We start from the raw sequence: 25975 nt of genomic DNA on the forward strand, positions 1-25975 counted from the left end.
TAAACCGCCGCCTCCTCGCTCAATCCCTCATGCAAAAACGCATCGACAACCCTGACCTTTGGGCGCATCGGCTGCAAATGGCACTTTGTCACCCGGGCCCACGGAGCTGAAGGATCAAGGTGGGTTTCTCTCCCCCGCTGTCGGGAAGGAGATGAAGCGGCGGCGGAGCTCAGCGGGAACAAGAGGAAGGCGGCGGCGGCGGCGGCGGCGGCGGCGGCGAGGCGGACAACAAATGGCTGGAAATGAGAGCGGCTGGCTCGGCGAGAATCACAGGGAGAGGTTACTACTCATTAGTCGACACGGCTCACAGCGGGGGGGCTTTGTGGGGGCGTTTAGAGAGAGGGGCGGTGGCGGTGGCGGTGGGGGGGTCCAGAAAGCACCTGTCACCTGACCTTTGCCAGACCGTTCTCCTCCCGTTAGCTCCCCTCATTATTTTTCCGCCGTTACCTCTGCAGCGCGCCGGGGAACGGCTGGGTCCGACCCACGGGTCAAAGGTCGGGAGGCGGAGCAGGTCACATTAGCCTCACTCTCCCACCCGGGAGATTTCGCCGCCACGGCGCCATTTGAGCCCCGCAGCCGTCCGTCAAACGCCGACCCGAACGCTGACCTGAGCTTGGGAGGACTGACGTCCAGAACCGCCGCTGGCCGAGCTCAAACCGGGTCGTGATCTGGACCCAGAATCGGAATTAGATCCGAGACGACCGGACACGATTTGCCCCAAAAATCCGCATGTGTGTGTCGCCGCCTGCTCCACCACGAAGGCCTCCTTGATATTTCCTGCTGATCCTTGTCGCATTCCTCCGAGCGTCGCGTGGAACCGAACAACCTGTTGACATTTTCCTGCTCGCCTGGATGCGAGCGATGGCATTCCGCCCGGAGAATCCCGAATGATCCCGTCTCCAGGAGCCGCCGGTGCTCCTCAGAACCGGGTTCAGCCGCTCGGAGGTGACCCGGCCTTCCTCTCCCTGGGGATGTGAAACATCGTGTGGTGCGCGCCCGCGGCCACCAGGGGGCGCTCATCACGCAGACGTCACTTCCTGTGTGTGAATCTGGAGCCGAGCCAACGAGGCAAAAGCAACAAATGCGGATAAAGGAAGCCCGCAGACGGTCCGGACGGGGACAGAAGGTCTAATTAGAAAGAAAACAAGCTCTTTTCTCTGTCTGGGGGAGAAAAGACTTTATTAACAACCAGGTAATGTGTAACAACGTTTTACAGGTGGGATGCAATGAGAAGGAAACTTAAATAAGAATGCTTGTGCGGGTTTCGCCTCTGCATCTCCCAGTAATCCCAATTCCAGCTGGGCGGGTCCGGCCAGCTTCGTGCCCCCAGTCCAGCAGCAGCGATCTAGAAGTCGGGTCCTTCCTTCTTCAGCTTGCTGTAGTCCATGTTGACGGTGAAGAACTGAGACACACACGTTTCACATGAGTCGGTTGGTGTCAACACTCGCTCGTCACACTCATTCCTCTCGTCTTATTTTGAAGCCTCGTTACCAACACCGACGGCTTTATGGGATTGGTTAAAACAAGCCAGGGTTAACCAGATTGTATAATCTAATTAATCCGACTGGATGAACGAGCCAGTGCTGGAAGAGCGATGCCAGCTTCTAAAGTCTGGCAGAACTTTCCAGCTCAGAAACGTCAGACACACGTTGACTGTCAAACCTTGTACTGATCAGTTGGGGCCATCTTGTTCCAGGGCTCCGGGTTGTTCTTGCGATCCCAGCTGTGGACGACAACGGATGAGTGAAACCTTCCCGGACAAAACCCCGACTCCATGATGTTAATCACGCCGCCATGGCGTTAAACTGAAGTCTAAACTTCATCTGCACTTGCACCCGCCACGTTTGTGAAACGAGAGCAATGACGGTCAACAACAATTTCCTGCATCATAACTCAAATCCTCACCAGACATCTGGGTTTCTCAAGCCCAGGCGCGCAAGGTACATCAAGGACATGGTCGTGCCTCCTCCGATGAAGAATAATAGAGGGATAAGCTGCAAGTGGCAGGAACAGAATTAAAAAATGTTCAGGGTTGTGAAAAGGTCACAATGCACCTTCTTATGGCAGAACTTGCGTGTAGGCTTTTTTGCAACTGATCTCAACCCTCGAAATCGAATTTATTCATGACGTGTTTACGCTCATTAATTGCAATCGTGGCACAGCTATCCTTTTGCTCCATAATATGCACTTTCCTGAAATCCTTTATTAGTTTGCAGGCGTGATATCCAATGCTAAGGCTAACCAACCTGCTAACAGATGCTATTTTCAGCACGACGGACACTTCTCGTGACCAACTTCCCTAAATTGTGACCTGTTTTGACCTAGCATCAGTTGGACTTTGCCTCTTTAACAAGTAATTCTAGTGGGAAATACATTTTTGCCAGCGAATGCCGTTAAAATTTGAGTGCATTTTATTTTTTCCCTAGGAGTGGGTGAGGTCAACGATCCGGAATGCTAACATAATGCTAGCAGCGCTACTTTAGCGAATTAACTTAGCCTCAAATTTTCAGTTTGAATTTACACCGGGAACGTTTCGCATATATATTTCTATATAAACTACTTGGAATAAACTTACAGCAGGATGGCTTTTTAACTGTTTACGGACAACAGCAAGCATTTCCGAAGCTCGTTTGTCGCGATTCGTACAAAAATAAAGGGATTATGGTCAGTCTTGCCAAGACGGCGCTCTTCTTAATCTGCCAGATCCTGTCGGAAGTCAGGCCGAGAGCACTGTTTTAGGATGCTTCAATATTGCCTGAACAGCTCTTAAAATACTTCAAAATAACAACAGTAATATATATATAAATTATAATTTGAGTATATTTAAAGCGATTATGGTAATGTATGTTATAAAAGTGGAAAATTGTCTGTTTTGTCAGTATCATTTGGGGTTTTTTTAAGCTTTGCTTTTGTCAACATTTTATTCGGGCAATGATGATGACGTTCGAATTCCATCAATTGTTGCTACTTTCACAAGTGACGATGATTATTAAATCTAAAGTTTTTATTCGCGCAAACTTAACACTGAAATAATTAGATTCGTTCCAGATAGTTAAAATATCAATATTTATTGTCCGCGGTGTAATGGGAATTTCTCTCGCAGATGTAAATGAGGAACTTCCGCGCTGGCTGTTAATGAGATGACATGTGGGCCAGCGCGTCAGCAGGGGGCGCTGTTTTACATGATATTTTAGGAACCGGTTAAAAGAGCCGAATCCTTCAGTAAAGGGAAGATATGATGGTAGATTTGTGTTGCAGCTCCAAATGTCAACCTTTGTTGATAATTACGGAGCTATTTCCAAGTTCTGAACCAAACCACTGATTTTTTTTTAAAAAGGCAGACAAATATTACAATGGTATATCTCAAATTCCCTTTTTATGAATGGTTATTTTCAACAATTAAGTAAATTACCGTTAAAACAAATAGAGTAAAAGTAAACAAAACATGACAGGCTACATGTACACCTTGATAATTTATAAATGACAAGTATCAAGAAACTGTTTCATTTAACAGTTCAGGAGTAAAAGCTGGTTGGTCAGCTGGTTTCAGATCAACAATAATTCACCTAAATACTGGGGTTTTTTTTCACCTGCACCCTAAAGTCACTCACTTCTCCAGCACACGATGATGATTAGTATCTTAGGGTCAAATAAAGATGCTAAATGTCCATAAAAGTGCATTTAGGACTTGCGGCCACGTAAAATGTCTCTGGGCGTATCAACAGCCAGGGTAGCTGACGACCAGAACCGTCTCTCAGACACAGGAAGTATGAACTGTATTTAAACAAATCAGAGGCACGTTTGTCTGGTGCAGGACGTGGCCAGAAAATAAGACTCTGGCTATTGTAGCGTTTCCTTGATGTGCAATGTTTCTCTCTCGCCACCTCCCAGAGGCTGCTGCTTTCAATGTGTCGTCTTCTTGGGGGGTTTGCCAAATTTAGCATCGAATCCAAGACCTGAAGTGAAAGAACCAAAGAGTGAAAGTACTGAGTCAAACGGGGACATCTGACAATTAGCTGGACTTCAAAAAAGTGTGAGTTGACTCACCGAGGAAGACCAGGATGGTGCCGGTCCACTGCAGGGTGCTCATGGAGTTGCCAAACAGAAGAACTGAGCCGAGGATGGTGAAGAACTTCCTTGTGGTTGTGACGATGGAGCAGGTCAGAGGTCCAAAGTTGACCACAGTCAGGAAAATGAAGGTCTGGACATGTAAAACAAGGTCAGTTGGAGGTGCAGGATCTCAGCAGGGTTCCGTGCGTCCTCGGTCCAGCCACCCACCTGTCCTAAAGCACTGGTCACCGCGAACAGCAGGATGTTGTAGATGACGCTCGGGTAACGTTCAGTGAAGCTCAGGAACTCCCAGACTTCACCTGTCCACAGGACGGCTGACAGCAGAACAGATGAAAGCATGAAGAAATACAAAAGGAAAAGATCATCACGATCAAAAAAAAGGTGCTTTTTTTAATGTGCGTCTCCTTGCCACAGCAGCAGATTTGAGCGTGCTCATAGGGCCACCTAGTGGCAAAACACCGTAACAACACGTTAGTTGTCAGCCTGTCAGAGCTGGAATAGAGGAATATTTTTCTATCTTAAGGAAAGCTCAGAATCAAAGAGCCCGTTTCCTGTGAAGCAGGCGGGTGCGCCCTTGAGCACGGATGTGCAGTCCACAGATGAAAACAGAGGGTGTCTTCAGCTGGAATGGAAATGAACTTTACTTCTTGGAAATATACAGTATCGCTTCCTGCGTCAAATAAGGGCAATGAATGCAGGAGGTGAATGTGCAGGAGAGACGGGCATGGCAGGAGGCACTGCCAATTAGCCTGTTCAAAAGATGATAACAGCCTCCCTGTCGTCATAGGGATTTTGACCTTTTGATCTTTATCTTACAGCCCATTAGCGCCTCCCCATAGAAAGGCCCACATTATATTGGACGAGCTTTATGTGTCTTACTTCTCAGCGTATTCCAACAACTCCCTCCCAGAGCTGAGAGCTTTGAGGTGCAGGAATGCTTATCTGTAAAGATAACAATGAGCACTTCGTCCTGACTGAATTAATGAGTTTGGCTCCTGAGAAACTAGCGTTCACCTTTTCAGAAAGAGCCTCTAAAAACGAGCTGTTGTTTGGGGTTGTTTTTTTTGGGGACTACCAAGATTATCTGCTGCATCGCGGCAGCTATTCGTCCTCGGGAAAGAAGTGTGATAATACGAATTAAAGCAGAAAATAATGAAGTGTAAGAATGCAGCGCAGTACATTAGCAGGGATGCTATAAATCAGAAGTCCTTAATACAGCCGCCACATAATAACCATCCTAATATAAGATCTGTTTGTGCATCAGCTAATGCCGTTTTAATATGGATGGATTAAGTGTGTATTTTTAACCAACACACTAATTACATGCTTACAAAGCAAATAATAAGGAAATATCCAGGCACATACTGGATGTTATGGCCTCTGGAATCAGCACCGATCCAGAAGACCAATTTCCTTTAATTCTGGTGTTTTACTGTTGAGGTTTCATCGCGTGTTTATCGCTGGATGCAGTTTTATTATTATGATGATGCAGTAATATTCTATTTGTTTAGATTTGGTGAATCAACACTGAATCAGTGTTGAATGTACTTCGATCATTTCAGTACTAAACCACACAAAGGAGATTTTACTGATCCTTTCCTCCTCTAAACCAGCCGCCAGTATGGCAGCAGAACCCCAAACACATCTGGCTCACCTAGACCCAGCACCAGGGTGGACCACAGGTTGATGTTCAGCATCATGTGATTTGCAGTGGTCTGAAAGCGAGCTCTCATGTGGTCCTGGGACACGCCCGTCAAGCCGTCCAGCGTCAGCGAGACCAGCTGCGAAACGAGGCCCGGAAATGAAAAGTCGGATTAAATTAAACTTTATTAGAACTGGAGGAGGAAGCCGTCTTAACTCACCAGCAGAATCTCCCCGAAGCCAAAAACATGATCATCCGCAACAGCTGAGCTCTTGTTGGGTTTGTAGAGGAACAGCGCGACCCCGCCCACGATCAGCAGCACGCACAGGTACTTGGCCAGCGGGTATCTCTTCTTCAGCAGCGTCACGCCGAGGATCATCACTGAAACGCCACACGGACGGCGGTTAGCTCACGTGTCAGAGGTACTTTGAAACTGGACCCTGGCAGCGATTACACGTGCGCCTGTGAGCGTCGTAAAAAGATAAAGGCAGCTAATTCATGTGTTTGAACGGAGCAGCTACCCCAGCCGTGGCGGTGCAACACACACACACACACACACACACCAAATGTTGACTTAACATGACCTTCAATGCGATTCACCGGTCTAGGATGTGCCCGTCACACATCCGCGCACGTGGCCCCCACATTTTCCTGACGGATGAACAAACCCCAGCATGAAAGCGACGCTGACGCAGATTAAAATAGGACTAACACGGATCACAGCTGAGGTGAGAGGGACGAGTGATGTAGCAGAAAGACGAGGGCGTTTAACATTTACACCAGCGGGACAAAACGCGGCACCTCTCCGCTTGTTACCCGCACTTCCAGTTTGGATTTCAGATTCGAGTTACAGGGTGAACATTATAAGTGTTAACATCACATTAAGGAGAAAACAAGAAATGGAACCTCATTATATTTACCTGGGATGGGCTTGCAGGACTTTCCCAACACCTGACCCAACAGAGACAGTTGTTAGGGTAGAATGACATCAGGCCTCCTGTGTCCCGGCTAAAAGACTCACCTGTGTGGGATAGTTAACGTACTGAAGGGCTGAGTTACTGGACACCATGGCTCCCAGATATGAGAGGGAGCAGACAGCGTAGAGCCAGCTCTTTGTCTGGTCTGGTTTGGAGCCCTCAAAAAACTGAATCACTGTAAGGACAGATGGCATTAGAGGTGTCCATCACTTTTCATGACAACTCTGTCCTAATAGTGACCTGTATTGGGCAGATACTCACAGATTTTTGCAAACACGACACTGATGATGCACTGGATGCAAACCAACGTCCTGGCAAACCTGAATTTCTCCTTCTTGTCTCCATGACCATAATCACCTCGAGTGCTGCAAAGAGAATATGATTTAACAAGCTCTGACGTGACCTTTTCACACGCAAGAGGCCATCGGTCATTAAATTACAGTGCGGGGAGGGTGGAGGTGCTGACGACTGGCAAGAAAGAAAAAAAAACACTTCCAAGTTGTGTTGCTGCCATCGAAAATATCAGATAATCAGACTCAGTAATGTCTGTAAAGATAATGTAAGTGACCACTTATACTTTCGAAAGCAGTGCTTTCAAAGGTTGACTCAGTAAACCGGGCGGATTTCGAGTCTTGAAAGAAGATATGAGACAGGAACATACCGCTGGAGTCACGGCACGATCAGGCGACTTGACTCACAAATGCAAGTGACAGAACTGGCCAGAATCCGCCATCAGACATCGTTCAGCATTTCTCTCGCACCTCCACTACTTTTATACGGGACACAGCTGTGTGCATCTGCAACCCGCTTCCACATGCACGTGAACTACGGCTAATTTAGGGAAGGGGGGGGGCTTACATTGTTTCTTGTAAAATTCCGTAGTAAAAGTAGCAAACGAAGACTCCGAGGAAGCAAACCAGGAAGCGTATCCGCGAACTGTCCCACAGCGAGCCGGCTCGCCCGGCTCCTTTCTCCGCCGCCATGCTGTCGCTGACCAGTCCGGGTATGGCAACTGACACCGCTCCGCTTCCCACGCCTCTCACGGCGACGTCCCGCTCCACTATCGCGTCTGTGACGAGCCCGGAAATGGTGCTCGGGTTAAGGCCGAAGGTTAGATGATGGTCGCTGCAGATGCCGCAAACTTGACGTGTCCACCGAAACTGATAATCAAATTAGCCGCTCTGTTGTCGAGCCGTGCAGCCAGATATCAGGAAATATGACTGGGATTAATCATTTTGGTGCAACTGCCACCTCCAGACGGTCTGTCTGTCCGTAAAAACAGCGGGTATTGTCGGTGTATGACAGAAAAAGCGATGTTTTCATTGGGAAAATGACAGCCTGTATTTAATTACAGAAGGCGGTGACGTCAGAAACACTATGTTAATTAAAGGACCTCAATGGTGTCGGCAGCTGCGCCTCAACTTTTATCATTATTTCAAAAACTCCCTCCGTGTAAACAAAAACAGAAATATATATTTAGTGTAAATAAGACGATATGTGCGAGAACAGATTTTAGATTAACGTAGATTCTGTTATTTTATTTTTTTCCCGCTTAGTTACCGTATAAGGCAATCATAAGGACAGCTGTTCAAGAGTTTGAGGTCCTCCCTTGGTTTATTTTGGCTCGGCCAAGGATGTGGATTACAGCGATTGGTCAAAGGGAGGGAGACTCGAGACACTTTTGACCAATCAGAAAGTAGATTCGAACAAAATGGGCGGGGCTTGGTTTTAAACCCCTTTGCCTCCGTCAACAACCGGGGCAAAAGAAAAGTGACAAGAATTACAAATATCACAAGTATGTCAACGCCCAGAAAAAGACTTTTTTTTATTTCCTACATAAGGGCGGTATAACAGGTAACATGTTTTAACTATCACAAGTTTGAAAAGAGCACATTCTCGGGTCTAAGAAATACATTTACACCTCTGCCAATGAGGTCTTTTTTTTTCTTTTAATAACATCAGGGTCTACTTTAGATGTTTTAATTATTTATGCTAGAACATAACTGCAAAAAAACAGCTTGTTAGCAGGAGCAAATCAACATTTTTTTTCTATTCACAAGAAACTAGCTGCGTAATTTTGGTTAGAAGGATGCCTGCGGAAGGCAAGTAAAGCTAATCAACATCACCTAGATCAACAGAGGATAAACTAAAGTACAGTTTCAAGGCTTCAGTGAACAAAAAAACGTACTGCCAGCCGAACACCTCTCCAAAGATACAAAAATATATATCTTCCTAGAAATCAAACTGTAGAAAAGTAGACCTCCGTAAACTATCGGCCAAAAATGCAAAAGTGTTTCTCTGCGGCCAACATATTTCAATTTCCTTGATTTTCAAGAATAAACTCAACTTTGGTTGGCAGTTCACTAAAATGGAAGGCTTTGACTAATCCCTAGTCAACAAAAAGTAGCAAGCGAATAATGCTTTTGACTCTGAAAAGGAAATCATCCCTTCAACTCAACTGCAGAGCCGTGAACTAAAGAAGAGTCGAACTTCCCAGTGATTTATAACACTTCCTGAAATGTAGCTGACGTGACAGCTCACAAGTGTTGATCAGGTGACCAACGTCCCAATCGAGGCAGTGTTCTCTAAGCCGTAGATCTCTGCTGAACTCCTTAGTCTTCGTCCATCCCAGTAATACCAGCGCGCTACAGCTGGGATGACGCCCATCCTCGAGTCTCTGTTAGCATCAGGCTCATGCAGCACCGCTTGTCTCAACCCTGGAGAACATCTACTGCATGCCCAGGTGCCTCGTGGGGGAGGCCTGACCTGGGCAGCCGGTGACCGGAGAGACTGACAGGCCACGGAAGAGGAGGTCCATGGAGGGCAGCAGGGGCTTCAGGAGGCTGACGGGGCAGAAAGCAGAGCCTCCGTGTGGGGTAAAGTTGACTTTATTGGGATCGGGGCAGGATGGTTGAAGGAGAGGCTCATCCTGACAGCAGGAGCTGTTGGGAAAGAGGCAGAAGAAGGAACAACTCTGCAGTTCAACCCTGTACATCGTATGTACCCTCAATCGCCAGTAGGTGGTGATATGACTGCACACAGCTTCTTAGAAGGAAGCCATCGTTTATATAATTCATATTTCCTAAATGTTCATCAGAAACCTTTCAGCCGAGGGGCCGTGAGGACAAAGAAGTACAACTTACGGCGCTTCCTCACACGCGCGCACTCGCTCGCAGCCTTCTGGAGGCTGGCGCAGGAAGGAGCAGGTTTTGTTGGGACGAGGAGAGGAGGAGCAGGGCTGGAACAGCGATGGCTCCGTTGGAAACGACGGGAGCGACGAGGTCGGACCCTGCGCCTCGTGCTCGGCTGGCTCTCCCGTGGGACGGGGAGACTGCGCCGGGGTGAAACAGGATGGGTTGATCGCACAAGGAGAACTTGGGGGCGACAGAAGCAACGGGTCGAGGGGGCAGGGGGACTGAGACGGAGACAGGAGGAAAGAATCCAGGGGGCCCGGCGAGGGCTCGCTCTGAGAGCCGCTGCTGCATCTCTGCACGGGGACGGGGGCCCGGTGGCCGTCTGGGATGTCCAGAATCTGGAAAAGCAAAACAAACCGGTGATTCAGGGGTTTCAACTAAAGTTGCAGAAGGTCGCGGGGGGACGTCTAACCTCATGCTGATCGCCCGACTTCTCGGAAACAAACACCTCCTCCAGCTCCAGGTTCAGTCCTTCGACGCTCCGTCGCAAACGGGGGGCCAGTCTGTTCAGGGGCACCGTCTGGGGGGGGGGAGATAGATCTGGTGACTGCGAGTAACCATCAGTTAACCAGCCCAAGGTGATTTCAGCTGTGATGTGGTGCGTTCAAGGAAAATGTCCCTCAAACAAAGGGTCCATCTGAAAATTCTACAATCTTCTGCCCCTCCCCCCTTCCCCGGTGAACCTGGGCCATTCACCTCTGACCTCTGGCTTCATTCAGATATTCTGGCTCTGACAACCACCATTAGAGATTTCCTGGATTCCAGACGTTGATGCTGCGTGAAAATTGCCAGCTCAGCAGTTTGAACATCACCATCACCTAAACCCTCCCCAGATATTCCCGTGGTGGGCAACTGCTTTGGCAAGTTAGCTAAAAATACATCTACATTTGCTCTACGTAGCGTAATCGTATTTAGATACTGTATAGGAGCACCCAGCTCAGTCTGCAGGAGGATTTAGCTCTTGGCCGACGCCTTGGTTTCAGATTCGTCACGTCACGCCAGCCTCTAAAAAAAGCTCCCTGTTGTTTATTTGCCTGTCATGGCGGCGCTCATCCAGAGACGCAGCTACCTGAGTGACGCCCGCGGCGTGCCGCGCTGCCAGGGGCGGTTGGGAGAGCTCGTACCCTGCTGTGGGCGGGGCATGGCGGGAGCGCTTCTGCAGCTGGTGCCTGAGTTTGGCCACCTGAGGGCAGAGCAGAGGGACGTTTCAGGTCTATGGGCAGGAGCTTCGGGTCACTTCCTGTTGAGGAAGATGGATGCACAGAAGACTCACCTCCCTCAGGTGTTCTGCACTGCCCCATGATGCCGAGCGCTTGTGGCCCCCGCTGCTTCTGCGTCCTCGAGTCTCCTCAGCCCACGAACTCGGAGTCTTAAGAGAACAACAAGTAAATAAAAACAGTGTTTTTGCTGTTTACTGACCCGCTGCTGATTCCCCTCAGTTTTAATATTGGATGTGACATTGACAATTGTTTAGTTATGAAAACGAGTGCAGTGTTTCTTCAGTTTCCCCCCTCGAATTGGAAGGAAATGGCATTCTTGCAGCATTCTTTTGTAGCATTGTCAAAGAAATCGTCCGATTTCCTCCAGCTTTTTCTCTTAAATCAGATATTTTGATCAAATTCTGAAGACTCGTCATTTGGCCGCCAATATTTAATATTTTCGCGGTGACCCGTGACACAGGGTTCGCGAACGGTCGACCGTCCTTCGCAGATCCCGACGCCTGTCGCGTCTTCTGTTGAGGTCGATCACTCCAGACGTGCAGCTGCCTGCACACCTGCTCCACAACAGCTGTACAGAAGCAGGAACCCACGGCGGGCGGCGAAAAACAGCCCCACTTCACCGCGCAGAAGAAAACATCCAAACCACATCAGTGCGCAGACTATAAATACAGCGCGAGTGTCGACGTTTCGACACCTCGGTGCTCCTCCAACAGTCGCCCTGTTGTTCACGGAGTCACACAGTGTGAAGGAAAATAACAAGCCCCACAAACAGGCTCTCGCCGCTGCGTACCGCTTTCTTCACATTGACTTTCGATCTTCTCCCAGAGGCCGCCTGGGCGACCGTTAGCGGCTGCTGCGCGGCAGGATGGAGGTTCATGGTGGGACCTGGGCCGACTGACCCTCGGGATCAGGTGGAGCCTTCCGCGGGCCGGAAATCAGCTGCTCCGAACGCTCGCCAAGAATCCAATCTGCTGGCTGCTGTTCGCGTCCTTCATAAGGCGGCTAGCGTTACCTCTCGGCGCCAGCATCGCGGCCCCCTGTCCGGCTTTCCCGTGCCCCAAATATCGGCCGGTTCTTTAAGTTTCAAATGCTGGATTCCAAAAGGTCACCGATGCCGGCGGCGGCCGCGGGAAATGGCCGACTCGCTCTGCCGTTCTGGAGCCGTGCGTGGCCCCCAGCCTGGCTAAATAAGTCAGAACGCGGCGGTCAGGCGTGCAGCGACGTCGGTGTAGAGTTACAGCTGCCAACCTTGTGGCACGCCGACCTATAAAAAGCCTGGAAGGTAGAACAACATTCGGTAGGGAATAGCCGGCGTTCCCAGCACGGCCGCGTTAATGAACGCTTCGTTTCTGTTTAAACGGCCACAGAAATAAAAGTCTGGTTAAACCGTGAGTGCCATCTGGTGACCGGCTGCAGTCAGAAATAAGCCCCGCCTCTAAACGCTGCGTCTACCGGGGAAATAAGCGCAGTCCTCTCCGTCGGACCTCTGGAGGAGCGAAGGAAGTGCAGTTTTCTGCATAAGAAGGGGGAAAGCGTGCAGAGGAGCGATGGCAGGAGGAGGCAGTTGTGGCTGAGGGGGGCGCTGGGGGATGGGGTGGCTGTAGAATGAGGTCAGGAGGGGTCTCCTCCTCACAATGGAGGCAAAGGGGGTTCGGTTGAGTCTAAACTGTGTCAGGAGCCGAAGATGAAGCTCGCTGATGTTCATCCAGGCTTTGTGCACTAGTTAGGAGCAGATACAGTCGATGGTGGTGGTGGTGGTGGTGGGGGGGGGGGGGGGGAGTCGAACAAAAACGAGTATTTCCAGTTGGCTGGGTTCTACCCGCAGCAGGGAACTGAGACCACCAGACACCTGGGGAGCCGGTATCTGATATGCACAAGGTTTTCACATAAAAGGGAGAATATTTCTGCAACGTGAAGCAACAGGTTCTGTTAGAGGAGCGGGGGGGGGTCAGCATCACTCACCTGCGTGGCTTTGTCTCTGACGCAGGTCGCGGTCGTGCTCTCGCCGTCTCTGGGCCACTGTCCCTGCAGGTAGGGTCCGACGACGGTGTCCAGGGAGAGGGTCCGGCGGATGGTGGGCTTGGGCGGGCGCGCCGCCGTCCTGTCCGCTGTTTGTTGAGAGGAAGAACACAGGGTGACGGGGGTGAGCGCGCCGGGGCTGCCCAGCATGCGTCCGCCGACTCTTCGCCAAAATGTCTGACGCAAACCCGCGTGACCACGTTTGGCTCGTAACCCTCCCCGTTAGACGGTTCACAACTCTCTTTATGAGGCTAAACAACTATTTTACACCAGTGCTGCTCCACAAAATTGCTCCCAGGCTTCCTCCTCACCACCATGCATGTGTGTGCGCACGTGCGAGTGTGCGTGTGCACGTCTTGGCAGCTCTTTGTAATCTCTGGCAGGTGTGGACTGTGCCTTTGACCTGGAGCAAATCCATCCAGCTACACAACGCTGGCAACAGTCCCCACAGCCTCCCGCACGCACACACACACACACACACACACACAGAAAAAAGCACATTGTCACCAGCTTCAGGCGAGAAAGGATGTATAAATAAACATGGCTGCATGCAGATGTGCCTCTCATGGAATCAGTTAACAGCACGTAGAACCGAGGGAGGGAGCCGCCGCTCCGTTAGCAACAAGCACGCCGCAGAAATCCCGCAGGTCAGAGTGCACGAGGGTGACCCAGAGTCCAAATAACATTATGAGAACAGTGTTATGTTTCAGGGTGTGCGGCCCTCGGTGCTGGCTTCATTTTCTCAGAGCAGGCTGGATTTGGGCCTCTCGCACCACAAATCCAGTAAAAAGTTGCAGCTTGTCAAATGGTTTTTTCCCGTTTGAATGACAACAACCGGTGTAAAATCATGGTTTCTGTTCTGTTTTTATGAGTTCCTGCAACCCAACTAAAGAGCTCAAGGTTAAATCTGCCCTCATTACTTATTTGGTGAACCAAAATGTGTAATGTCTCGTCTAAGATCTCCAAATATGACCTGACCGTGAGGTTTGGTGGCGGACCTCCCGACTCCCTCAAAAGATTAATGAATCTGAAATACTTAGGAGACCTGACAGGGAAGAACCAGGACTAAATTTAGAACAGAAACATTTTACACCATGGGAAAAAAGTTTCAGCAACTTTTCCGCTCCAGTCCACATGCTTGCCTGCACGTCCCTCATCATCCACCCTCCTCTTCCTCGGTGGGCACCTACCCGTGTTGAGCTCTCTGCAGAGGAGAGCTGAGCCCCTCTGGAGCTGGTACGGGACGGTGGCTCTGAGGGGCTGCAGGCTGGGGTTGCTGCCCCCCGGGGTGCCGCTGCGCTCCTTCCCGACATGCGCCCCGGGCTCGGCTCGGCTCGGCTCGGCTCCGCTCGCACCGCTTCGCTCGTCCGCTTCTTTCCCTTCGCTTGGCTTCCTCCGTGCGCACATTCAGCTCATCGATCCGGCTCTGGGATCGGGCCTCCCTTCCAGCACCCAGCTTCCTTTAATGATGGTCTCCATTCGTCTTGATCGAGTCGGGGGAGCGGGGGAACTTTGGGGCTTCAGCGCAGAGTAACGGAGGAAGTGGATCCCGATCCGTCAGGCAGCGGGAGATCCCTCAACATCGCTGCTGGTTTCTTTTGACTGCACAGTGACAACACAACTGCTCGACCCCCGTGGAACCATCTCCTGGAGTAGATGCGTCCGGGCGCGTGGTTGGTGGCTGCGGAACGCGAGTAAACGCTCATTGGCCGCCGCGTCCATCAGTCGGGGGGGAAACCCCTCCCAAAACTTAAAGTTCCATCCACTTTCTGAGACTTTTCTTCCTCCACTATGTGGGACACGGTTCTCCCACCTCCTCCTCCCCTCTTAGACCCACGTCCAAAGCCTGAGTCTATTCACTCTGTGTGTGTGTGTGTGTGTGTGTGTGTGTGTGTGTGTGTGTGTGTGTGTGTGTGTGTGGCCTCTAATGTGTGGGTCAGGGACTCCCACAGAGACCCAGGCTTCTAAATGGGGTCAACCACCTACACTTGAGTTTAACCAGCTCAAAGTCTGTCATGTTTAACACTAACTGCTAGTAATTTATTTCTGAGGAGTTCAGGGCATTCTCATAACTGGTTGCACTTTCTCACGTCTCAAAATGATACTAATCCCGTTGATGGGATGTTGGAGACATGTCGTTGCCCCCCCAACCCCCCAGTACACAACAGCATCCATGCAGCGTCGGCACTGAGGCTCCGGTCAAAGGTCAAGATAGATCTCACACCCTCCCCACAATCCTAAATCAATCAATCTATCTATCTATCTATCTATCTATCTATCTATCTGGATCCTGGTTTTATCCTTTTAGACGTGCTTGTATTTGTTGATTTTCTAGATACAACACATGCTCGCGCTTACACCAGCACGTTGGGATGAGACGATTATCTGAGAATATTTTGTGCGCTGTGTGCGGATACAAAAACCAGATATTTTGTTCTCCATTTAAGAAACGCGCCAGTTGAACACTCCCGTGTTCGTCCAGCAGGCGGCGCCAGAGCGCCTCGTCGTCTTCTGGCTTCTCTGACTCGTTTCCGTCCTTCTCTGATCTCAAATAAATCCAGAGATCTACGCAAACAGACACTCGTAATGGAAAAAACAAGGCAGTTTATTGCAATGCAAAACAAGACGGATAATCACTGGATGCCGGTTTGGGAGAAATAAACAGGTGTTATTGAATGATTCCCATTCACAACTTCAGGGATTTTAACTGAAACAGTGTTTGAATACCGGAGCAGAGATGATCTGCGCTTATCACACAGATGGAGACCTTGTTCACCCAACAATATTCTGAACCTCCATGTGATTTCATAGTATGGACAGACCATCATACACTGTCAATCTCAATCCTGTCTCTTGTAGCTGCATTCTAAGAGCTCTCATGGCCAGTTTTGGTTTGAATTTGAGGAGAACAGTGAATAAAGCAGGCCAAAGGTGCATGAAACCACAGGCGTTCCCTATGGAAGAGTATCTGATATTTAAATAAAGAGCAGGATGGGAATTCAAAGAGATACGCGGATGCTCGGCAGAGGAAGTTAGCGGATGATTCACGGACACTGTGGACGAGTCGGGCGCATAAGGCGAAGAGAAACAGCAGAAGACGGTTGATGGTCTTGGTGGATTGTGGGAGCAGGATGTGGGAGGACGCAGCATCACCAGGCAGATGGGCTGGGGGTCAAATCTGGGGGCCTCCTAGCTGGGAGAGAGCGCGGGGCTGGGTTCGGTGCTGATGTTGACTAAGCACTCGCTGGATTTGAGGCTGGCCAAGGACTTGGAGCTGGGCAACGAGGCCAGAGAGCCGCACAGGCCCAGCATGGACGGGGTGTTGTCCTTTCCTGAAGGGACGACACAGAGCAAAAGGTTAGTTGAGCAGGAAAGGAGTTCCCGTTTCATCTCCCTCTTTACCTGCTGAAGTCCAGGCAGCGTCTCCGTTCGGCCTCCCGTCCGTCTTCTGGGAGTCAGAGTTCAGGCTTAGTTCTGCCGAAAATTGCTCAAAGCTGTGGAAGCTCCTCCTGGGTGGACAGACACACCATCATCAACAGGCGCTACATGCTTCAGGTGTCGTCTCCCTGTCATGCTGGTTCAGATGTTCAGGTTGCGTCACCTGCGGAACAACTTGACCTCTCCCTGGTTGTTGGCGATGGCGGACCACTCGTTGACCAGCGGGATGGAGAGCTCTTTAGAGAGATGCGACGAATCACAGGGTATGAGGGCAGATCTGGGGAGGGGGATCAGAAACACAGGCTTTAGTTCTGGACAGCGTGATGAAGGGGAGTTTCTACGTGTGCCTCCTCACAGCTGGGCCTGGAGCTCCAGCACAACAGCCTCCAGCTCCTTCTTCTCCTGTTGGCTCTGGACCGTCAGCTCCTCCACTTTGGTTCTCAGACACTTGTTGTCCGTCTCCACGTTCTTCAGCTGCGACTCCCGCAGGCGGACCAGCTCCTCCAGGTAACCCTGCGAATTCCATTGGAAACATTTGTTGATTTCCAGAATGCCTGCTGTGCTTTCTAAACGGGCTCTTTCAAACTTGACTCGCCTTTTGGGCGTAGACGATCTTGAACCTCTGCTCCATTTTGCGGCATTTGTTGCTCCAGCTCTCCTCGTCCGTCACCAGGGGGATGTAGGGGTGCTCTGGGATGCTCTCCTCGCTGTTGCTGCTGTCCACACTGTGCCGGTCGTCCTCATCACTCAGGTAATCATAACTGCAGGGCACAGAGGTGGTGTTGTGATGAACCCGGGACGCTATAATATGGGCGGAAGTGGGTCGGTCTCACCTCTGAGTGAACTTCAAGTAGGGCGTGTAGTCGATCACAGCGGGGGATTTCCCATCCAGAGCCTCCCCCTTCAGACAAAAACTGCACAGAAACATAAAACAATGTTGGAGATCAGTGGTTCTCAACTGGTGGGTCGCGGCCCAAAAGTGGGTCACAGACCTGTTGTGGATGGGTCGCAGACAGCTGTTTAAAAAAAGCCCATAATACCTGAGGTGCATCTGATGTTGGAGATGTCTTTTATTGAGAGAAAATAACTTTGAAAGGCACGCCGCAGGCAAGTGCAGCTGCCTAGATGCTAGCCATGGTAGCTACCATTTGATTGATGCTCACTTCAAGTTTGTGTTATTAGGAAGTAAGGGTATTTAAAATGTGCATTTTCATTGAGGATTATGAGTGACAGAATCCCCAAAAGTAGGTCTCGACTTAATAACCGCGGAACAATGTGGTGAGACCAGTCGAGAAACCCCGTTTCAATCATCCTTGAGCCGCAAACTACCGACGTTGAACGCAGCACTGCAGCAAAAGAGACGATTTTCCCGAATCGGCCCTATCCAGGTAACGCATATGTGCAGCGTCACCTGAAGTCGATGGCGCTCAGTCCGATGAGCATGCCCGTCAGGACCGTCGCCTCCTCTCGCAGCAGGATCGCTCCGTCATCGTAGAACCTCCTGTCGGGCGGAGATGAAGCGCAGCGTGAGACACACCGGAGGCAGTGGGACAACAGCGGCGAGTTCCCGTCTCACCTCGTTGTCCTGGTGTCCCTCAGCGCGGTGGAAATGTACTCAGACAGACGTTTCTCCATCAGCGCCACGCGAATCCAAGCGCGCCCCTGCGGGACAACATAATGGCCCGAGTGACATCTATCGAGCGACATCAACACCCCCCCCACAGCTCAGCAGATTCGGACTCCCCCCCCACCTTGGCTCGAGACGTGCTGATGTTCTCGATGTTCTCGATGCTGGCGATGCAGTTGTTCTGCACTTTGCCGCACGCCAGCCGGATGTATTCCCAGAAGCTGCGCTGCCCATCCGAGCTGAACCAGCTTCCCGATCCTGATCCGAGAGTCAAACAGGGCATTGAAACCTCCCCCTCCCACAACAGCCCCTTCTGTAAGCATGCAACCATGGCAACGGCTGTGTGCGTCTCCCCTCATATTCTTATTAACGTGAGAATAACATGCTATCGCGTCCACCCTCTGGCGCCGCGTGTTACCTGCAGCGTTACCTTTAAAGCGGTGGCTGAGGATGTGCTCTAAAATGGCGGCAAAGTTAATGAACTCTTCGGACGAGTCGTCTATGGGCTCTGCCGTGTACTTTTCCAGGAGGGTTTTGACGGAGAATCTGAAACAGAAGCAAACAGGAAGGGAGACGTTTCAAACCTGCTTCTGCGTGCGCGCGCGTGTGTGTGTGTGTTAGCATACAGTGCGGCTGTGCACCGAACCCACCACACACAAACGCGCTACTGTACTTGAACCCTGCAACAATAGCGGGAAGGAGGGTGCTTTTTCTTTGGGATCCGTGCCATCGTTTCACACTGAGGTCACCCCAATTGTCTTGTGTACGGCACAAAGCGCCACTTCAGCGCGCTGGCTGTGTTAGCATGAAATCAATACAATTAACCCCCTGTCCTCTCGCGTCCTTTTGGTCCTCGTCTCTCCGAGGGACCGTTCAACATCAAAGAATGATCAAATAACCCCCTCCCCCTCTTCTGTACATGGTGGCGTGATCTATTTAGGGCAGTGGCTGTTGCAACTTTAGTTTGGCTTTTGACCTCGCATGTGCTCGTCGGCAGCCATGCAGCGTGCATGTTAGCGGCTGGGATCCAGGCACGGGCTCCATGGGCAACACCAGCATCACCGAGGGCAAGACTGCCCTGGCAGTGGGCAGCACCTCCATCGCCAGGGGGAAAACCACTGTCTCTTTAGGCAACTCCTCCATCTTCAGGGGAGTGACCACCACCTCCATGGGCGACTCCACCATCCAGAGGCAAAAGACGACTGTGGCTCTGGGACGGGCCAGCTTCAGCCGGGGAACCACCACCACATCGTTCCGCAAAGCCTTGATGCCCAAGCGCAGGAACACCTAGATGGACACGACGGCTGAAGCTGGGACAAAGAGACCCAAAGCAGCCAAGCAGTCCAAAAAAGACTCTAACAACGAATGGAAAACTACATTCTCCTCAAGCAAGACCTCCTTCACCAAAGGCAGGGTTTCAGTCCTGAGAACCAAGTACGCCATCTCCTGGGGTAAATACTCCATCTCCTGGAGCAGAACCACCATAACTTTGGGCAACAGCGGCTTAGCAGTGGGCAAAACTTCGGTCACACGAGGGGAGACCACGAGTTCTCTGACCAACGTGACCTTCACCCACGGGACCAGGTCCGTGTCTATGATCAAAACCACCCTCACCAGGGGCAAAGAGACGCACAGCAACGTCTACTGGGATTTTCACTCGTGATTCTTACAAACACACGAAAACCCAAGGACGTTTCTCTACGGGCGCTCTTAGCAGGTCAGTGGCATCGACGGCGAACGCGACACCGTGGAGCCGAGGGCGAAGCCGAGGGCGTTCCGCACATGTGACGGCGATGAGGCGATTGATGGCGTGTCTACATGGCAGGGAGGGAAACATCAGTGTGGGACGTATGTGGAGACACAACAGCCTTATTCTCCTGTACGCTGTGCACGTGCGGCCGCCGGCGCGTCCGTGGCAACGCTCAAACCGGCGTGTCTAAAGTCTGCCTGCAAGAAAGTTCTGAATGGGGAAACTGTAAAAGCTGCCTGGTGTTAACTGCTCATAAAAGTAACCTGTCTAAACTGTGACTGTTTCGTGGTTGTTGTTGTTGTTGTTGTTGTTGTTTTGGAGCAACCACACCCATAATTCACTACATGTGAGGAGCAATCAAAGCCTCATATGTAGACCAGGAACACCTTCATCCTGTCTTTTGTTATTCCTGACAAAGTCCGGTTTGTTGGATGAGAGATGGACGTGCACGAGCCATGCCTTATAATCAGAGGCTCCGGGGAACAATGGCTCAGAAGAAAGTGATGTCACCGCAGATTACTCTCTTTACAACAATGTGTCCTTCAACCGTTTGGTGTCGTCGTGGCGACTGGACAATTGTTCCACTGTCCAGTTCCCCCCCGGAGAGCCTGCGTCCACCTACGGCTGCCTCTGTTCATTCACGGGGACACATGGGCGATATGTGGCCTTCCAGAGCCCACGTCCTTCAGCTCAAGGAGGGCTTTATGCCACACGGGGGTCGTGCTATCCAAGCGTAGCCTTCTGGTCTTCTCCGGATTGTAGCTAGTGTTGCCACCGGCGACGGGCAGAGCAGGGCGTGCTGCGTGCGTGTGCGATGCTTAGCGCCGCGTGAACCCCTGAACGCCGCCGTCGGATCTGGGTCAGGAAGACGAGGGCCTCACCAATGGGCAACACCAGCTTCACCGAGGGGAAGACGGCCTTAACCGTGGGCAACACCTCCATAAAGAGGGGGAAGAGCAAGCTCGCGGTGGGGAACTCCTCCATCAGCAGGGGCCGGAGCACCACGTCCCTGGGCTCCTCCACCATCACCAGCGGAAAGACCAAGATCTCCCTGGGCGGCGCCTCCTTCAGCAGAGGTTCCACCACCACCTCCTTTCGGAAAGCCATCTTACCCAAACGCAAGACGCTCTAGATGAGGGGGGACCTCATGGCGGGGTGGGGGGGGGTGCTTCATCACAGAGGGGACACGGACACCGCTGCGGCTTCTACACAGGTTCCGCTCTGCCAGGACTGGATTAAACCAACCGTTGGATCTTTGATTTGTTTCACATCATGTGGGATTGAGCACTGAAACAGGTCAGTGGCGTCTGAATTCTGCCTCTTCGGGTTTTCCAAATATCAAACATTTGATGAGCAGCTTCATTAGCCAGCGGGAGTTCCTGCGACCTCCACTCTGTCGCTACTAACACGCCCTGCTCGACTAAAACGAGACCCCTTTTCTGGCCCGGAGCATCATCGGGGCCAAATTTTGCCTCTACAAAGAGCCTTTCGAGGTTAGTTTGAAGAACTAAGAGCCTTTCAAAGTTCCTCAGTGGTTCCCGGGGTCCATCAGAAGAACCACTGATTACATCCTCACTTTGTTGATAATAAAACAAAAAGTCTATTGTTGCCCCCCTCCCATTAAAGTAGCAGCTAAGGTGGCAGCGTATTCGGACAAGGGGTGGGGCCAGCAGATGATTGCACAAAAACTGAATTCCTTTGATCTGAGGGGGAATTCGCTGGCATGCCTGAAATGCAGATGCCCCCAGCAGCCTGGCAGCATGTTCTTGGTACCATTCGACACTGAAAAACAACTGCCCCCTGGCCCCCTGACAGGCCTCTTTTGTGCCCCCGCTCACTCATCCTGGAGCCACGCCAAGCCCGGCTGGCTTTAAACGCCCTCTTGTTCTTGTTTCTCACCCCTTTACTGTACTCGCACGAGCACGTCTGGACCCAAACCCCACCCAGGAGAACCGAACCTCTTACAACTCTCACTTTAACCCCCCCCCCCCATCGGCACTTCCTTGACTCCTTTCTTCCTCTCCCCTCCTCCTTGTCTCCCATAACCAGCAGATCAGATGACAGAGGCAGACTCCTAACTGGCCAAAGTGCTGCGTAATGTCCGCCAGCGCTGGTTTTCCATCCCCGAGTGTTGGTGGAGAGGTTCCGACCCGCACCGGATCGGCCAGGAGGGGAGCGTGCTTTCAGGAATATTAAGACAGGAATGGGAATCGGCGCCAAAGCAACATCGGGGTGTGTCGCCCCTCCGAGCGTCCAGGCAAAGTGTTTCATGGTTAGAGGAGGTGAAGGTGGACATTACGTTGGTTGGAGCGGAAACCGGGTTTTCCCCGAACCCGGCGGGAGAGCGGGCCGGAGCAGGTTGGATGTGTAAAAGAGAAGGTGGCAGAGAGAAACTAGAGCAGAGTGTTGATGGCAGCACATTCTCTGGAGGAGACACGCCCCAGCAGAGGGTCAAGCTCAGCTGACGCTGATCCTGCCGACACCGGGGGGACGGGGGCGGGGGGGGGCGACACGTCGCACCGGACCTGACACGTCTCACTCATCCTATTTATGTTTCTTAGGTACCACAGCAGCACAGCCCCTCCCAGCACGGACGACGGCTCTTTACCCGATGGTTTTAGGCCAATTCAGCAAATATAAACAGGAAATATACGACCCCACCCCCCCACCCCCTCCAATCCCCCCCCAGGCTGCAGAGCACCTCAGTCCTTGTTAAGATGAAAACCTGTTTCTAGTGGCAACGGCACCGAGATGCAGCACTTGGTGATGACACTGCTGTTGCCGTGGACGCAGCGACATCGCCGCCTCGCTCCCGACGCCGCTCAGCAGGAAAAGAGAAGAAAACTCCGCCAGTTCGACCTTCAGCCCTCAGGAATTTGGTCTCTCTTCACAACGCTGCAGCTTCTTTGTCGTCCTCGTCGCGACCGAACAAGGAGCCACGGAGGAAGACGGCGTGAATTAAAAGTGTGACTAATTGGGAGCTCGATTCACACGTGGGGCCTTTCGAAGTGAAATCAGATCAGCTGATCACTGTAAAATCCTCCGCGAGCGTTGAGCCGTTTCCCGTGTCCGGCGCCGGTCGCCATTTCAACCAGCCGCCGGACGACGGAAGCAGCTCCCAAATGTTAATCTGTGTGCCGACTGCACTTCAGAAGTGGTCGGACTTTCTAGATGGTCGCAGCTTGGCCTCGGTGTTCTAATCCCACGCTAACATTTGCTAAGCTAATGTAGCCCCGCAGCACGACGGCGCCTGGATCCTGCAGCAGCAACACGACACCCAGCCTGCTTCAGCGCACAGCCAGAGGCCGATTCAAGAGCCCCCACACACACACACACACAACCTGTTTGGGACGGCCCCTTGGAAGCGTGCGCACCTGAGAGCAGCATGGCGGCTGAAGCTAATCCGTATTGTGTTCATTAGCAAATGGAGAAAAACAAAGTATCTGTGTGGCAGGATTAACTGCTGGTGTTTGAGGTTGATCTGTGTCGTCTTGTCTGTGTTCTCAAGAAGCCCCGACTGGGAAGCAACAGTGTTTCTGTGCCCTCGCTAATCCTGTGTCTGTGGAAGTCACTCGTGATGTTTTCTTTGGTTTCTGGCGGACCCGCTCTGTACGGCGCTGTGTGTTTTCTGCGTGCACGTGTCATTAAAACAAAAAATACCTGCAGAACCTCAATGTTCTGGAATAAAAACGCTTCCTTTGTGTGTCACAGTTGGACTCTTTTTGACACAATCGTCCCAAGAATCTCCTCACGAGTGTAAACGATGAAATAGCACAACTGGACTGAGCACTGCTGATGTTTGCTTGTCTTCTGTGGGTGAACGGAAGGACTGGGAGTAAACAGAGGTGACCCAACGAGGGTGACCTGAGATGGTCGGGCCCATCGGGGGATCCCTGCACTGTCAAATGTCCTTGACCCACACCTGCTGGCGCTGCACAATGACAGGTTATTAGAAGCTTCGCGACCTCTTTTTCTATTGAAATGATGCCAACGTGTAAAGGTTGTATGATGATGTAAGAATATACGATTTAAGAAGATAAAAATACATTGAAGCTACTGCACTAGAGGGTGTGGTGACCGCGAAGGTGAAAATACACCTGGTTCGTCTCCATCCTTCAGATTTCAAGTATCCTGAGAATTATTCTGCATCATTTACATCAGTGGTGCCTCCATGAACTCCACCACAGAAATCTACGTTTCATTATCTTATTACAAAAGCATCCTCAGCTGTGGGAATACAGTAAAATGAGCAGCATGAAGCGGCTTTAAAAAAAAAAGCCCTATGACCGAGATGTCGTGATGTCTACCTGCAGACCGTGATGAGGTTTTTGCGCTCCACGCCGACGCTCCGGGCAGAAGCCTTCTTCGATGTCAGACCCATAGCCATCGCTGTCTGAATGCAACCCGACTCCATCAAGCCGCGGCCCCGGGGCCTCTTTGGGATCCGTGGCCAGGCCAGGTCCCCTCCTTCCCCTCCTGTGTCCTACAAATACCCGCTTTCCTCTGCGGGGAGCCGCAGATGATGCCGCCGGAGGAGGAGAACGGGGAAGTGGCGAGCATCTGTAAAGACGGTGAAAATTCAGTATATAAAATCCGGTTTGGGTTTTCAAATTAAAACCATCATCTGCGCGCGTTAATTTCGAGTGACGTTATTTTGATATCCATCCGCACATCCGGTCGATTCATTCACGTTCTTTGTCAGCAAGAGACAAATAACGCACCATGTCGAATTAAATATCTCTTTATCTTTCAATAATACAGAAAAAAAGGAATTTTATTAATACGATATGAAACATTACAGGATGATTAGATGACATCCATAACCCAGTGACGTAGTTTAAAAACGACATGGCCATAACAGAACCCGAATAAACAGAGAACAATGGAGATTTCGATCCCTGCGACGCGTCCTGACTCTTATTTAAAGTCACTTGTTTGTATTTTACAAAAATATTCCAACATAAAAAGACTTTAACGTCCTCTGTTTCTGTTTCCCCTAAACGAATTGACTCGCATTCTCCGGGCCGCAGGGGGGCGCTGTGGCTCCCGGAAGTAGGGAGGCCTGTCTTGGAAGATGACGTCACAGCGCAGCGCACATTTTATGAATTATTATAATTTACAGTATGTACAGCAAATTCGTGACACGGAGCAATGTGACACGATTGTGATACGAATATAAATAAAATTGGAAAATAATTTTTAAACAATGCAATTTGTCAGAACAGACAAAACAATTGTAAAACAATTGTGTCATTTCAAATAATTGTGTATTCGGATAAAAGCTTTTCTCGGAATGAGAAGAGGGTCCAGTGGGAGTCCTGAAACTTCACGAAAAGGGGCGAAATGTAGAAACGCTGATATGTTTAATGACTTTATTGTATTGATTAAGGTTGCTCCTCCTTTTAACCAGATTTTCTCCACACTTTCACGTCTTTGTCTTAAACGAAACCCCAGAAAGAGGCTCATCTCCGCTCACCATAAGGACCTGACAACCGGGTCTCAGCCACCTGGACGACTGGGACGTGTGACAGAGGACACTAATGGGAACGAGGAAGCTGCCGTGCTGGAACTCACTGGCGGCTCCATATCTGCCCTCCTCCAGCTCCCTCTCTATCTGCCAGCCGTGCTTGTAGTCCGATCTGTCGTGGAGGAACTTGCAGCTGTCTGAAGACGGGACAGGACGGTGACGGGTCGGTGAAGATGATATTTCACACACGCTGGATATTTTGAAGACACCCACCTCCAAAACCACAGAACCCTGATAGTCCCACCTGACTGTGGCTCGGAGGTGCAGTTTGTGCACTCATGATGCCACAGGCCACATCTTTGCTGCAGTTTTCAGGACCAATGGAGAGTGATTATGAGCTATCATGGTCCATTTGTAGCAGACTAGAGCAACCCTGAAGTTTAAGCTTCTCTCACTCAGGAGGGCTGAGCCATCTTGGTTGAAGAAACTCGTTTTAGCTATTTATTTAATGTTTTCAGACACTAGATCTGGGTAAGTACTGCGGCTCAGCTCTTTCCATCAGAACAGGTA

The 25975-nt window shown here is 50.9% G+C and overlaps 5 protein-coding genes and 1 long non-coding RNA gene across 6 annotated transcripts; 2 read left to right on the plus strand and 4 right to left on the minus strand.

The window, feature by feature from the left end:
* Nucleotides 1-1151: 1151 nt before the first annotated feature.
* ndufa4a (NDUFA4 mitochondrial complex associated a) lies at nucleotides 1152-2737 on the minus strand. Its single transcript, XM_057014564.1, has 4 exons — nucleotides 2576-2737; nucleotides 1906-1994; nucleotides 1663-1723; nucleotides 1152-1402 (listed from the first exon to the last, which is right to left on the minus strand). Exons 1-4 carry the CDS (start codon nucleotides 2615-2617, stop codon nucleotides 1346-1348), a joined length of 249 nt encoding a protein of 82 aa, XP_056870544.1. The 5' UTR covers nucleotides 2618-2737; the 3' UTR covers nucleotides 1152-1345.
* A 305-nt stretch (nucleotides 2738-3042) lies between these two features.
* slc35b1 (solute carrier family 35 member B1) lies at nucleotides 3043-8047 on the minus strand. Its single transcript, XM_057014563.1, has 9 exons — nucleotides 7549-8047; nucleotides 6952-7055; nucleotides 6735-6865; nucleotides 6634-6664; nucleotides 5934-6094; nucleotides 5726-5852; nucleotides 4279-4385; nucleotides 4048-4201; nucleotides 3043-3956 (listed from the first exon to the last, which is right to left on the minus strand). Exons 1-9 carry the CDS (start codon nucleotides 7671-7673, stop codon nucleotides 3904-3906), a joined length of 993 nt encoding a protein of 330 aa, XP_056870543.1. The 5' UTR covers nucleotides 7674-8047; the 3' UTR covers nucleotides 3043-3903.
* A 443-nt stretch (nucleotides 8048-8490) lies between these two features.
* Nucleotides 8491-14862, minus strand: fam117aa (family with sequence similarity 117 member Aa). The gene is made up of 7 exons (XM_057014562.1): nucleotides 14314-14862; nucleotides 13067-13212; nucleotides 11158-11253; nucleotides 10954-11067; nucleotides 10297-10404; nucleotides 9834-10222; nucleotides 8491-9632 (listed from the first exon to the last, which is right to left on the minus strand). Exons 1-7 carry the CDS (start codon nucleotides 14528-14530, stop codon nucleotides 9419-9421), a joined length of 1284 nt encoding a protein of 427 aa, XP_056870542.1. The 5' UTR covers nucleotides 14531-14862; the 3' UTR covers nucleotides 8491-9418.
* An 845-nt stretch (nucleotides 14863-15707) lies between these two features.
* On the minus strand, nucleotides 15708-24498 carry rundc3aa (RUN domain containing 3Aa). Its single transcript, XM_057015385.1, has 11 exons — nucleotides 24246-24498; nucleotides 18619-18734; nucleotides 18313-18446; nucleotides 18138-18223; nucleotides 17973-18062; nucleotides 17395-17475; nucleotides 17157-17322; nucleotides 16917-17074; nucleotides 16725-16838; nucleotides 16526-16632; nucleotides 15708-16455 (listed from the first exon to the last, which is right to left on the minus strand). The coding sequence occupies exons 1-11, from the start codon at nucleotides 24350-24352 to the stop codon at nucleotides 16313-16315; spliced, it is 1302 nt and encodes a 433-aa protein (XP_056871365.1). The 5' UTR covers nucleotides 24353-24498; the 3' UTR covers nucleotides 15708-16312.
* On the plus strand, nucleotides 19052-20216 carry zwi (zwilling). Its single transcript, XM_057015387.1, has one exon. It carries the CDS (start codon nucleotides 19231-19233, stop codon nucleotides 19477-19479), a length of 249 nt encoding a protein of 82 aa, XP_056871367.1. The 5' UTR covers nucleotides 19052-19230; the 3' UTR covers nucleotides 19480-20216.
* On the plus strand, nucleotides 21081-23646 carry LOC130515235 (uncharacterized). The gene is made up of 2 exons (XR_008947175.1): nucleotides 21081-21234; nucleotides 21988-23646. It is a non-coding gene; the product is annotated as an uncharacterized LOC130515235 (long non-coding RNA).
* Nucleotides 24499-25975: the final 1477 nt, after the last annotated feature.

Source organism: Takifugu flavidus, chromosome 18, assembly GCF_003711565.1.
Source record: "Takifugu flavidus isolate HTHZ2018 chromosome 18, ASM371156v2, whole genome shotgun sequence".
In the NCBI taxonomy this organism is placed as follows: Eukaryota; Metazoa; Chordata; class Actinopteri; order Tetraodontiformes; family Tetraodontidae; genus Takifugu; species Takifugu flavidus.